The 14,839-nt window shown below is 41.0% G+C and overlaps 1 protein-coding gene across 2 annotated transcripts in view; it reads right to left on the bottom strand.

Moving 5' to 3' along the window:
• LOC109889113 (homer protein homolog 3) overlaps positions 1-14,839 on the bottom strand; it is a 33,982-nt gene that overhangs the window by 2,768 nt on the left and 16,375 nt on the right. For both annotated transcript variants that reach the window (XM_020480310.2, XM_031822518.1), the window contains 5 exons: positions 13,401-13,409; positions 10,379-10,515; positions 8,860-9,016; positions 2,655-2,768; positions 99-179 (listed from right to left, as the gene is read on the bottom strand). In XM_020480310.2, coding sequence (XP_020335899.1) covers positions 99-179; positions 2,655-2,768; positions 8,860-9,016; positions 10,379-10,515; positions 13,401-13,409 — 498 coding nt within the window. The remainder of the gene's footprint in view (positions 1-98; positions 180-2,654; positions 2,769-8,859; positions 9,017-10,378; positions 10,516-13,400; positions 13,410-14,839) is intronic.

Here is a 14,839-nt window from a genome sequence, read left to right on the forward strand (position 1 = left end):
CACAGAGCCCCTAAAGCGGTTGATAATCACTGGTGTTCAGTATTCACTAGTGTAGAGAAGCCAAAAATGCATGTTCTAACCCAATTCCCCAAACTCACATGAAGTCTCTGAACAGCCTCTTCTCTCTCTTTCTCCAACTCATGGATATCTGATTTCCTGCTATGTAGATTGTGGATTATCTAAAAAAAAGAAACCAAAAATACAGTAATCCTTTGGTTTTTTATTAGGATACCCATTAGCTGTTGAAAGCAGCAGCTACTCTTCCTGGTGTCCACAAAGGACTGTAGTGGTTAGAGCGTTGGGCCAGTAACCGAAAGATAGCTGGTTCAAATACCCAAGCCAACAAGGTGAAAAATCTGCCAATGCACTTAACCCTAGTTTGCTCCAGGGGTGCTGTAATACTATGGCTGACCCTGTAAAACAACACCTTTCACTGCACCTATCTGGTCAGTGTGTGACAAAAAATAAACATATAAATATATGTTTTCTCTGAACTCTATCGAATCATACATTTTTTTATCCACATATTTATTCTATTTTTAAAAAGAGATGTCAAATCATCTCTTGTGTAGCCTGGAAGATTTTGTCAAACTTTGGGACATCTTGCTGTTACTGAAATTTCCCTCATGGGCTCCAGTACAAAGTGACCTTGTATGAGTCATCTTTGCTGAAGTTTTGCTTGTTTAGATTGTAAAAGAATGTGAAGGTTTGAGAGAGCACTACAATGCCACAAGGAAACGGATTCATTTAGATACAGTGTCTTCAGAAAGTATTCAACCACCTTGACTTTTTCAAAAGTTTGTTGTGTCATGTTCTTCCACACCGATCTCGACAAACTATTTTTGTATGGACCTCGCTTCGGGCACGGGGGCATTGTCATGCTGAAACATAAAAGGGCCTTCCACAAACATTTGCCACAAAATTGGAAGCACAGAATCGTCAAGAATGAAGCGTGATTCATCACTCTAGAGAACGCGTCTCCACTGCTCCAGAGTCCAATGGCGGCAAGCTTGGCACCACTCCAGCCGACGCTTGGCATCGCGCATGGTGATCTTAGACTTGTGTGCAGCTGCTCAGCAATGGAAACCCATTTCATGAAGCTCCCGACAAACAGTTATTGTACTGAGTTTGCTTCCAGAGGCAGTTTGGAACGCAGTAGTGAATGTTGCAACCCGAGGACAGACAATTTTTTACACGCTATGCGCTTCAGCACTCTGGGATCCCGTTCTGTGAGCTTGTATGGTTTACCACTTTCCGGGTGAGCCTTTGTTGCTCCTAGATGTTTCCACTCCACAATAACAGCACTTACAGTTGACCGGTGCAGCTCTTGCAGGGCAGAAATGTGACTTGTTGGAAAGGTGGCATCCTATGACGGTGCCACGTTGAAAGTCAATGAGCTCTTCAGTAAGGCCATTCTAATGCCAATGTTTGTCTATGGAGATTGCATGGCGGTGTGCTTGATTTTATACACCTGCCAGCAACACGTGTGGCTGAAATAGCCCGAATCCACTAATTTGATGGTGTCCACATTCACTACATGGTGAATGTGGCATTGGTTTTCCAATGCCTTGCAAAGAAGGGCACCTATTGGTAGATGGGTAAAAAAAAAATACCAGACACTGCATATCCCTTTAAGCAGGGTGAAATTATTAATTAGGCTTTGGATGGTGTATCAATACACCCAGTCAATACAAAGATACAGGCGTCATTCCTAACTTAGTTGCCGGAGAGGAAGGAAAACACTCAGGGATTTCACCATGAGGCCCATAGTAATTCTTTAACAGCTACAGAGTTTAATGGCTGTGATAAGAGAAACTTGCTAATGGATTCACAGCATGGTAGTTACTCCACAATACTAACCTAAATGACAGAGTGAAAAGAAGGAAGCCTGTACAGAGTACAAATATTCCAAAACATGCATCCTGTTTGCAACAAGGCACATAAGTAATATTGCAAAGAATGTGTCAAAGAGATTAACTTTTTTTCCTGAATAAAAAGCATTATGTTTGGGGCAAATCCAACACATTACTGAGTACCATTCTTCATATTTTCAAGCATAGTGGTGGCTGCATCATGTTATGGGTATGCTTGTCATCAGCAAGGACGAGGGGATTTTTTTTAGGATAAAATAAATGAAATAGAGCTGAACATAGGCAAAATCTTAGAGCAAATTCCTGCTTCAGTCTGCTTTCCAACAGACACTGGGAGACAAATTCACCTTTCAGCAGGACAGTAACTTAATACAAAAGGACCAAATCTAAACTGTTCTTGAGTAGCCTAGTTACAGTTTTGACTTAAATTGGATTGTAAATCTATGGAAAGACTTAAATTGTTATCTAGCAACGATCAACAACCAATTTGACAGATTTTGAAGAATAAAAAAAAAGGGGCAAATATTGTACAGTCCAGGTATGCAAAGCTCTTAGACTTACCCAAAAAGACTCACAGCTGTAATGGCTTTCTACTTCCAGATGGGAAGTGCTTTAAAAAAAAAACTCAAGAAAGACTTGTTTTTTGAGATTCTCAAGCAAAAACCTGTGTTTATACCTCACATAGTTTCTTTCAACGGCACTGTCTAGAGAGCCTAGAAGCCTGGCTCCTTGAGGTTAGCAGTACCTGGTTGCCTAGAAGAGGGTCAGAGCCCCAAGCCTTACCTCATCTTTTGCTTTGAGCAAGGCTTCCAGCTCTTCCAATGACTGGGTCAGCTCATCCCTCGTCTCAGACCCACTGGGACCAGGCCCTCCACTCTGAGCCTCCAGCTCTGCCACCTGCAAACACACAACAACAGAGAGTGTCAGACGGAGGGAAAGGAAGAGAGAGAATAAGACTAAATAAGGAGTTTTTCAATCCTAGTGTATATGCAATGACAGTGGATGGTTGAACATTAGTTCCTCTCGGCGGTCAGCTATGACGTGTTAAAAGGACCACAATAACACAGAATACATCACTATGGAGACATTTTACTAATTGCCAGAAGGGTTTTAAATTAAGGTTCGCAGATGGAGACATTCATTTGACCTACTTGTATGTGTTTAGCATAGAAATTGACTCAAAAGGTCTGAATTCCACATATACTCATGTGGTGAGTTATTGTGATTAAAAAGGATGACAAACCGTTTACCCCTTGAAGTCAACTCCACAAACATTTTTTAAACCCCCCCCCCCAATTATTTTCACTTTAACAGACAGGAACATGGTTAGAATCGTACAACAACAAACTGACTTGTTTATTGAAAACTGACTAATTTTCATGGGTTTGTGCTCAGCCTTCGCAATTACCATCTCTTCATTTGCATCTCCTCTGCATATTCATAATGGCCCTTTAAGATTCCATATCATGCCATCCATCAGAGCTCAAGAAAACTGCTGTAGGGGTATCACATTCCTATAGGACCCAAATCAATGTGACAATAACTCAGAGGGAATGATGTTACTGCTTGCACACAACTGCCCTCATACCACCGCTGACAATATAGAAAACAGACCTACTGATCAGATTTCTAAAACTACTATCAAGTTGCCTTGCAGGAAAATTAATAGGAGCCTTTACCCACCTAGATAAGAGGAATACCTATGTAAGAGTGCTGTTCATTGACTACAGCTCAGCGTTCAACACCATTGTGCCCTCCAAGCTCATCACCATGCTTAGGACTCTGGGTCTGAACACCTCCCTCTGCAACTGGATCCTGGACTTCCTGATGGGCCGACCTCAGGTGGTGAGGGTGGGCAATGTCACCTCCGCCACGCTGACACTCAACACAGGTGTTCCACAGGGGTGTGTTCTTAGTCCCCTCCTGTACTCCCTGTTCACCCACAACTGCGTGGCCAAGCACAACTTCAACACCATCAACAAGTTTGCTGATGATACAACGGTGGTAGACCTGATCATCGGCGATGATGAGTCAGCCTACAGGGAGGTCAGTGACGTGGCAGTGTGGTGCCAGAACAACAACCTCTACCTCAACGTCAGTAAGACCAAGGAGCTAATTGTGGACAACAGGAAACGGGGGGGGGGGGGGCAAGCACGCCCCCATCGACATTGACGGGCTGTAGTGGAGCAGGTCAATAGCTTCAAGTTCCTCTGTGTCCAAATCACTAAAGACTTAAAATGGTCCAAACACACGCGCATAGTCATGAAGAAGGCGTGACAGTGCCTCTTCCCCCTCAGGAGGTTGAAAAAGTTTGGCATGGGCCCTGAAATCCTCAAACAGTTCTAAAGCTGTACCATTGAGAGCATTTTTACTGGCTGCATCAGTGCCTGTTATGGCAATAGCACCGCCCTCGATCGCATGACGCTATAGTTCGCCTTGCAGTATTGCCTTGCAGTGGCAGTTTGGTGTGGTACATTTGTTGGATTTATCGAACGTGTGTGTCAAACTGTATGCGTAGACGGCTTGACAGAAATGGGGAATGTTGAACTTTTGTTGCATACATATCCAGATGATGATGCGTACTATTTTGTGCAATGATGCTGATGGTGTGTTCGAAGTGTCACTGGGGCCGAGCTCCCTGCCATCCAGGACATCTATATCAGGCGGTGTGGTAGGAAGGCCCGGAAAATCGTAAAAAATATAAGGGTAAGGTGGTAGGTACCAACCAGAATCAAACCACCCAAGCCATAGACTATTCTCTCTGCTTCCGCACGGAAAGCAGTAACGGTGAATCAAGTCTGGCACCAAACAGGCTCTTGAACAGCTTCTGTCCCCAAGCAATAAGACTGATAAGTAGCTAACAAAATAGCTACACAGACTGAGTTAACCTTGTATCTTTATTGACATTTTATTTTTGCACTGTCTCTACGCACACTCCCAGGGCCCTACACACTCACTCCATCATCTGCTCACTCTCATACATTTATAATGACTCTACACTCACGCACACCCACTCACATACAAGCTGCTGCTACTCTGTTTATTTTATATCCTGTTGCCTAGTCACCTTACCCCTATACATACTATATCTACCTCCATCAATACAGTATTCCTGTACATTGTAAAAGTTGTAATGGAACTGACCCTGTACATAGATAGTATGCTTACTTACTTATTGTGATCTTAATATTTATTGTGTGTTATTGCATTGTTGGGTTTTGAGTTTGCAAGAAAGGGATTTCACTGTACTTGTGCATGTGACATTGAAACTTGAAACAAGTAACGAATAGAATATGGTAAAATGAGCAGAAAAGAGCTTGTATGGCCATTGTTAGCATTGTGAGAGAACCAACAGATGGGCTTTTAAAGCAGTGTGTGCTCTACCATCTCTTGAGATAATTTGTCTTTACAGAGGACGTACGTCTTCGGTCCTACTGCGTCTCAGCTACAGAAGTGCAAGGTAAGACATGAGAGAGCAGGCTGGGGACCAGAGCATCCCTGCAGTGTCAGAGATAACCCCGAAAACAAATCACCAGAGCCCTCATTTAACAAAACTAGTCTACTGCTTCGAGAGCCTGGAGAGGAAAGGGCTTACTAGCCAATGGCTTCTCTGTTCTTCCTCTCTGGTGTTTTGTCTTTTCCTCCCTAACTAAGGCAAGGGAGAAGTAGGGTGTCCTGTCGTAAAACTGCCTTCCAGCCCTGCCAAGCCCTGTAGAAATGGTCTAATTCCAACCACCTGGTTGACTTTGTTACAAAAGGTGATAACCTTCACTTTGTTGGACTGAGATGGATGTTGTTCCCCTCAGTGCCTGGAGCTAAAATATGACTGTTGACAGCCATTTTTTCCAGCAGATTTGCTTCCGTGGTACTTTAATCTGCCACATGAAAGAACCTCATTAAGCTTGACCAAGGGCACATTTCTATTTTTTGAATTAAATTATGCAAAACACATTTCACCCTCTGATTATCGAGCCACGTCAAGTGATATCCCCGAAAGGAATAAACATTGTATCAAACCAGTGTTGTCCACAGCTCTGATAGGAAAAAAATTGGATGCCACGGAATGAAGGGTACCGTAACAGTTTTCCTTGGGTTGGGTTCATTTCAAATCTGCCCACATGCCCAGATCTGGCAGCACCCAAGTGATCATCAATTCACCAGTGGTCAATTTGGTTTGACATTCGATATCCCTATGGGACTAGTTAGGGACCATCAGTAAATTACACAATGTACATGGGACATTTTAAAATGTCAATACAAACTATAAATTGTTTAAAATATACAAATATTGAAAGCATTTCATGAAACTACTAAAGGTTGTGTAACATGAAAATATTGGCCCCTAACTAGCCCCAGAGATAGGCTAACAAATTTTGTCATGGTCCCACACACCAGCCTGCTGAAGCTAATTGGTGAAAGAAGTTGGCTAGCATTAGCTAGCCTAGGCAACTCCAAGACCAGATGGGTACTATAAGCTTGTATCCTCATTGACCTTTTTATTTTTTGTCTCTATGCACACTCACAGGGCCCTACACACACACTCCATCATCTGCTCACTCACACAACATGCACATACATTTATAATGACGCTACACACATGGACACCCACCCACTCACTCATACAAACTGCCGCTACTCTGTTTATCTTATATCCTGATGCCTAGTCACCTTACCCCTATTTATATCTCCCTCCATCACTCCAGTATCCTTGCACATTGTAAACATGGTATTGGAACTCACCCTGTATATAGTATGCTTAGTTACTTGTTGTGTTCTTCATATTTCTTATTTTTTCTAGTATTACATTGTTATTGATTATTACATTGTTGGGTTTTGAGTTTGCAAGAAAAGCATTTCACTGTACTTGTGCATGTGACATTAAAACTTGAAGTTGATTTCCTTGGTCCTTTACTGTGATGTCTTACGAGATCAGCTTCAATATTGAAGATTGTGGGCTCTATCTATCAATGTAATTTTTTACCATAATTTTTAATCCCCTTTATTTATTTTATACTTCCTCCCCCCCTCCCCCCACCTGGAAATCCCCCCCACCTGATTGGTGTAAACAAACAGATGACAACACTTCATGTACACAGGACAAGTAGTTAAATAATTATACATTCCTAATTTCCTCTTTCTGCAAGAGTTGGATTTTCATCCACAGTGGCCAATCCACCATTTGTTGTGATCTTAATTCCAACCCTCGACAGATTAACCCATCTTTCCCAGAATGTCATTTTGTTATTTCCTTTTGCAATACATTCCTCCATTTACTGTGATGTCTTACAAGGGTCCTGAACCTCCCTATGTAAAATTTCTACTGATATTACCCTAAAAAAATAAATACATTACCCAAGAGTATAATGATATTTCCCGTTGACTGATCGTGGTTTTTCAGATCCCCTAACAATACAGTTTGCAGGTCCATCTGAACCCTGACATTATGACATAACAACCATTCATGGGTCGGACTCCAAAAGCGATTCACCGATGGACAGTACCAGAAAATATGTTCTATTGACTCGGTTTCCTTGTAGCAGAGTCTGCACAAGGCTGACTGTTGAATGCCCCATATATTGAACGTTCTTTTTGTAGAAAGTATTTGTTATAATAGCTTAAATTGAAAGGAACGGGTTGATGTGTAAATTGTTGTTTGATATCGTCTCTTCCAATTTAGTGGCAAAGCCACGATGAGTTGGATATAATTTTATAGAGCATACACCTCCATACACTATTAGTTGCTTGTGTGACAATTATACTATCCTTGTTTACAATGTCCTTTATAAATATTATACCCTTCTAGTACATTTTTTCCAATAATATTTTTTTGTTGTTGTCTTCAGTACATTGGAGTTTACCCAGTGGGCTGTAATATTAAATATCCCTTTTCTGGAGGATGAAATTGATTTTTTGTCCAACTCTGTATGACTTTAAAAAAGGAGGATACTTTAAACATTGGCAATCTACCGAAAATGTAAAGGTTTTAAATCCGCAAAAAGGCCACTCTTAAACATAGGATGGGCCTCTCCTAGTCCCTCTTTTGGTGTGTCCGACAGTTTTCCATTTATATATGAGTAATTAAAACATGATAGTAATGGATCTTTCAGTAGTTAATCAAAAGATAGATACATCTCTATTGGAATGCCATTAAAACAAGGGGTTTCACCCTTCAAGAGCTGAAGGATTCGTTGCCATAGAAATGTAACTGGCTAAAAGATTAGCCACATTTGTGGTACTGCTTATCTCAGATTTGAGTTAGTTATCTTGTTAACTCCTCAAACTACATTCATAGCAGTTGCGGTCGGTACCTTTTAAGATGAGAGGACAATTTTTTATGACCATGGCCTTATTTCTATTACTGCATATTGGACAGTGGAGGCTCCTCGGAGGAGGAAGGGGAGGACCATCCTACCCAGTTAATTTTTTAATAATTTTTTAAAAAATTTTATGAAACAAAAAAACCTTTGCCTTTTTAGATCAAAACTATACTAAATACTCTGAGCATACGAAACATGAGGATCTCCTTCCTAATATTGAGTTGCGCACACCATCGTCTTTCTCTTTGAGTCAACATTTTACGCAGTGCTGGCTAGCTGTAGCTTATTCATTCAGTACTAGATGAATTCTCTGATTGGATGGACAACATGTCAGTTCATGCTGCAAGAGCTTGATAGGTTGGAGAATTGTTCCGGAAGTCGTCATAATTACTGTGTAAGTCTATGGAAAGGGGTGAGAACCGTGAGCCTCCTAGGTTTTGTATTGAAGTCATTGTACCCAGAGGAGAATGGAAAATAGCTGTCCTCCGGCTACACCATGGTGCTACCCTACAGAGTGCTGTTGAGGCTACTGTAGACCTTCATTGCAAAACAGTGTTTTAATCAGTTATATGGTGGTGTGATTATATTTTGTATAGTTTTATCTAAAAAGGATAACTTATTATTTTTTAATTCACTAAGAAGGACACCTACATTAACACCATAGCGCTTACCTGATCTCGGAGCCTTTCAGTCTCTTCCTGATACTCAGCCAGCTGTTTCTTCCACTCCACCACACCAGTGTTAGCCTCGTGAAGCGCCGCCACTAGCTTAGCGTTGCTATGCTGCAGGGTGAACAGCTCTGCCTCCAGGTTAATCTCACATATGGACCTGGTGGAAAAAAACAAATCAGAAGATAAGTGTACCATGATTAGACAAATCAGGTCATAGTCAGGTTTAAATTATTGCTCACCAAGTGATATACAGAGCTATTCAGGGGCTTTAGCATGTCTAAATGTGGGACTATTAGATTCAACGGACAAGAGCTTTTAAATAACATGAGGGAGATGGGAAAGTTACACCAGTCTTCTAAGACCACCATCTATGGCCACAGGCAAAAACACCCTCCACACCATTTCTAACCGCCTGCCAACTACCAACCAACTCACCATAGCAACAGGCACGAAAGAAACCATACAAGACTCATTACAAGCACGAAAACGACATGGAGGGGCTGCCAGAGAACATGGGGTGCCAAATTGTGTTTGTGTGTGCTTGTGCGGGATGGAGGGCAGACTGGTGTCTGAAAGGCTCTGTGGTAGAGCCTCATTAATGACCTTGTTTTAAGTACACATGACTCAGCCTCAGTCAGTAGTCAGTGGGATCCTGTCAGTGGGTTCAACCTCCCACTGACAACAACCTCCACAATAGGAAAAACCGTACCACCTTGAGCCATGACTTGATTTAGCTAGTACATTTCCACAGCTAAAACACAGCCCATTCTGTACATCCTATATAGAAGTTATTATCTAATGGTTTGCTTAAAGCAGTAATCTGTTCTAAAAAGGCTTTACATCTGCCATTGCGATCACATTTATGCTTTCGCATCACAAGTCACTGAACGTTAATCATCATTTGACACGTTAGCGCAAACGCTGCCCTAGAAATCAGATGGGGAATGCACACTACGCCTGGTGACACAATGTGATATCTGCTCAGTGACTCACTAGGCAACGCAACAGTTGCATGACAACACAAGACAGTGGGTTACAATAGGCTACATAAAAATTTTACATTTAATAAAATGTCACAGTATGCCACAATTACAATAAAATGTCACATTCTGGCACCAGCTAATATGGGTTTAAAGGTGATTTGAAGACACCAATGTGACTTCACAGAGATAGTGGCACATTAATAACATTTGTAGAAAGAGTGTGTACAGTATGCTTTTGTCATTCATATACAAGACATGGGAAGTCTACAGTATATTTATTTAACCTTTATTTATCCAGGAAGTCAAATTGAGGTCAGAAGACCTCTTTCCCAAGGAGGACTTGGTGAAAATCTCAATTGCATACTCCTCGTGTCCTCTCTCCTGGGTTTTGAGAAGGAAGTGAGGAGAGAGGACGCAAAGAGTATGCAATTGAGATTCTCCTCTGGCCATCGTATAGAATGAGTACGGTGGCACAATGGAAGTAGACCTGACTAAGAGCTGTTTGGATCTCATTGAGCCTTGTTCCATAACATTACCCTTCAGACAGCATCTTCTTGATGCGCTCCTTCTCTGACGTCAGCTGCTCCATGTCGGCGCTCTTGCTGCGGAACAGCTTGTCCTCGGGCCCATTGACAGTCAGCAGCGGCGGCGAGTGGCGGTCCTCTGACAGCTCCTGGTGTACAACCAGGACATGGTTAGTGACATGATGGATGTGTCATCGAAATGGGTTACCTGTCAACTCCAATCCTATTGCATGTCCAACTCTTCTTTGTTAACTTGCCTCACAATGAAGCTGACCACAAGTACTCTACATTATGAAGGGTAGGGGTGGCCAATCAGCCTCCTGGAGAGCTACTGGGTATGCAGGTTTTTGCTCAAGCCCTACCATCTAACACACCTGCTTCTACTAATCAGTGGCTCATTAAGACCCTGATTAGCTTAATCAGGTGTGTTACAGCAGGGCCAGAGAAAAAGCCTGTGTACCTCAGGAGGATCCTGTGTGACTCAGTTGGTAAAGCATGGCGCTTGCAATGCCAGTACTGCGAGTTCGATTCCCATGGGGAACTAGTATGAACAAAAACAGTATGAAAATGTATGCACTCACTTCTTTCTGTAAGTCGCTCTGGATAAGAGCATCCGCTAAATGACTCAAATGTCAAATGTAAAGAGGGTTGGCCACCCCTGATACAGGGCATCACAGAGTTAACAGCCTATTGATAGTTTTAGACAAACCAGCTCTCACTTGAATATGTTTTATATAAAACTGTAACCGCTCTATTAAAGTAGTGAATGAACAAGTAGTGTCCATCTCATGTGTCTTTCTGAACTAACAGACAGCACATAAATAAAGAGATAGAGATCTACCCATCTGGTAAATTGGTCCACCTGTTATGGTCATTAAGAAGACAAATGCTTAAAATAAAGATGGAGCATATCCTAGTGTTCCCATTAAAATCTAATAATTTGTTGTTATCTGAAATGGGAGAGAAATTACTGAATGTATATTTGTCATAGCTACTTCCCTGCCAGTTGGGGTATGACTGGTTCTATAATATGACAGATACAGGGTAGCTCAGCGTTTGTGATGTGAGCAGACATGTATTGTTCTTGAGGGACATTGAAACCTAACCCCTCGTTAGCACAATAAAATGACAGCAAGAAGATGAAAGGCTGTCGCTATACTGTACATTCAAACACCTCATCCAAACGACAGGGTGGCAGCAGAACTCCATCTGCCAAAATTAATTAGGTCATTCTCAGCCACCATATCCATGGCACAGGTTCAAAGTTGAACAGCCAACCACGTGGAGCCACACAGCTGCTAAACGCCTTACTTTGTAGAGCATAGAGCAGCGTATGGCTCTTTCCCTTTAAAGTGACTTAAATTCAAAGGAACATTCACTGAGTTACAATGATTCCTTTCATTTGCTTGCCAGTGTATATTGGAAGACAATTCTATGTACTGTACATGAACAAAGCAGTTTACATAAGGATTGCTTTGTTCTACTACAGATCTCACAATTTGCAACAGAAGAGCTAAATGTGGTATTACTAAACAGACTGAGAAACTTCTAGCCTATTGTGAAGTTAGCTTTTTTTCTTCATAGACCAGCTCTTATGTCTCACTTTGTGTTGGCAAAAATTTGCTATGGCTCAATTACACTCAAGATTGTGAAACTATTTTCCTCAACATAAGCTGAGGAACAAAATCCAACCAGCTCCATGCTCCCCCCAACAAAAAAACAGAGATAAATTGGTTCAAGTCCATCTCTCTCTGTTTTTTTCTCTGTGGCCAGATAGAAAACCAAACCTGAACTCGACAAGTGCAGAGTGCTTCTGTGAGGCATTGCACCCCTACACTCAGAAAAGCTTGTATTATTAATTTGTCTCAGAGTCTGTATTCCCACACAGTGTTCTATTTTTACGGCCTAGCCACTCTCTCGCTATCCTTACAGTATATGGATAACAAAATGCACAAGGCCAGCAGTCAAAACGGAGCTGGCGCTAGCTAGGTCCAGAAGAGAGGAGCAAGAAATCAAAGCTAAGACAACTCCACACACCAAAGTATATGGCTAAGGAGCACAGGTCTCTAAATTATTCATACTGTGGATCATGTTGTTTCGGTAATAATGGATTACAAATTTCCAATACTTTTCCCTCATCATTGACTAACGCATTCCAATTGGAGCAAGCGCAAACATAAGACAGTGATACAAGGTCCAATGCAGCTGTTTTTATCTCAATATCAAATAACTTTTGGGTAACAATGAAGTAAGTACCTTACTATAATTGTTTTCAATTCAAATGTTCATTAAGAAACAAAAATAACTTATTAGAAAATAGCCATTTTTCAAACAACAATTTTGCTAGGACTGTCTGGGTGTGGTCTGAGTGGGGAGGGGAAGACTGAAAACTATCTGTTATTGGCAGAGAAGTTTGGAACCCTCTTTCTTATTGGTCTATTAACTAATTGTGATGTCACCAGGCAGGCCAAAACTACATCCAACCACAACAGGCTGAAATTTCAGGCAGTATTTTCAGCTCTTTATAAACTAAAAGGGTATTATCATAATTTTCACAATATCACATTATTATTCCAACCTCAGTGTGAAATATAGCTATATAAAAACACAGGAAAATCACATTTTCGACTTCACTAGAACTTAAAAAACACAAAAAAAGCTTAAAAAGCAGGATAGCTAATTAGGGTTGGTGTTCAAAGGATGATATCTCAAGTGGAAGATTTTCCCTTTAACTGTACAAACATATCATATTTGACCATGGGAATATATCCTTCCTTCTGTTTTCCTATGCTCTCCAAATCTGCCCTCACCATACTGTAACTGCATTATTGAGAACAATGGCTCATTGAAACACTTGAGGTTTTCTAGGACAAGAGGCTCTGAACTCCCAAGTCCCATTGACAATGCATCATGAAGTAGGCCATCTGGGGGACGTGATGGGGACAATGCCTTTGGAATAAAGAGCAGTGAGTGTGCTCTCTCTGTCAGTCGGCAGCAGCAGATAGAAGAGCGGTGTAATAGACATGACACTCACCTGAGAGATCTGTGAGATCAGCAATCCCATGGTGAATCAGTGGCAGCGTGGCAGAAAAAAAAGGAGGGGGGGGGGCAGAGAGAGGTTTCAGTGTAAAGCTTGGTTTGCGCCACTGCACACCATTTTATGCAAATAAAAACAAAAGAGAGTTGCTGGTTATTTCAGTCTGCTATTCACATGATATGTAAAATGGTAGTTACTTTATATACTGTGAGATTCCTTGAAATAAACACTGCTATATTTAAGCAATAAGGCCCGAGGGGTGTGGTAAAGTATATGGCCAATATACCACGGCTAAGGGCTGTTCTTAAAAATGTAGTATGCTTTCTCTTGCACACTCATCTTCTGCACATCTATCACCCCAGTGTTTAATTTGCCATACTGTAATCATTTCGCCACTATGGCCTATTTATTGCCTCGCCCCTCTTATCCTACCTCATTTGCACACACTGTATATAGACTTTATTGTATTACTGTATGTTTGTTTAATCCATGTTCCATGTGACTATGTTTGTTTATTCCATGTGTAACTGTTGTTGTTTGTGTCACACTGCTTTGCTTTTATCTTGGCCAGGTCGCAGTTGTAAATGAGAACTTGTTCTCAACTAGCCTACCTGGTTAAATAAAGGTGAAATTAAAAAAATAAAAAAATTGGCAATTTCAACTTAATATTCATTAGCTCCAGCACCAAACCAGTGTACATACAGTATGTGAAAACAGCGTGTTTCTATGATCTGTCGTTACAAAGATAAACTCCAAGAAAATGCTTCTTTGTGACATCACAAGTTAGGACTAAAAGTTTATTTTTTTTAAACAAACGGTGATTTTCTAAACCCGCCAATGAGTTTCTAGCCAGAGGGATGGTATTTTCTTGCTTCCCACACTGTTTTTAAAATTGAACTTTTGATGATGTCATATGAGACGTTTTTAACTTAATATTTTTTTCTACAAAATGTTGTAATGCGACATTTTCACATACACTTCATGGCCAAAGTACGTGGTCACCTGCTCGTCGAACATATCATTCCAAAATGTCAAAGAAAATTTTATTGGTCACATACACATGGTTAGCAGAGGTTAATGAGTGTAGCAAAATGCTTGTGCTTCTAGTTCCGACCGTGCAGTAATATATAACAAGTAATCTAACAATTTCACAACAACTACCTTATACACACAAGTGTAAAGGAATGAATAAGAATATGTACATATCAATACATGGATGAGCAATGGCCGAACGGCATAGGCAAGATGCAGTAGATGATAGAGTACAGTATATACATATGAGATGAGTAATGTAGTAATGGGTAATGTAGGGTATGTAATCATTATATAAAGTGGCATTGTTTTAAAGGACTAGTGATACATTTATTACATCCTATTTTTAATTATTAAATGGCTAGAGATTTGAGTCAGTATGTTGGCAGCAGCCACTCAATGTT

Source organism: Oncorhynchus kisutch, linkage group LG4 (assembly GCF_002021735.2).
Source record: "Oncorhynchus kisutch isolate 150728-3 linkage group LG4, Okis_V2, whole genome shotgun sequence".
Classification (NCBI taxonomy): domain Eukaryota; kingdom Metazoa; phylum Chordata; class Actinopteri; order Salmoniformes; family Salmonidae; genus Oncorhynchus; species Oncorhynchus kisutch.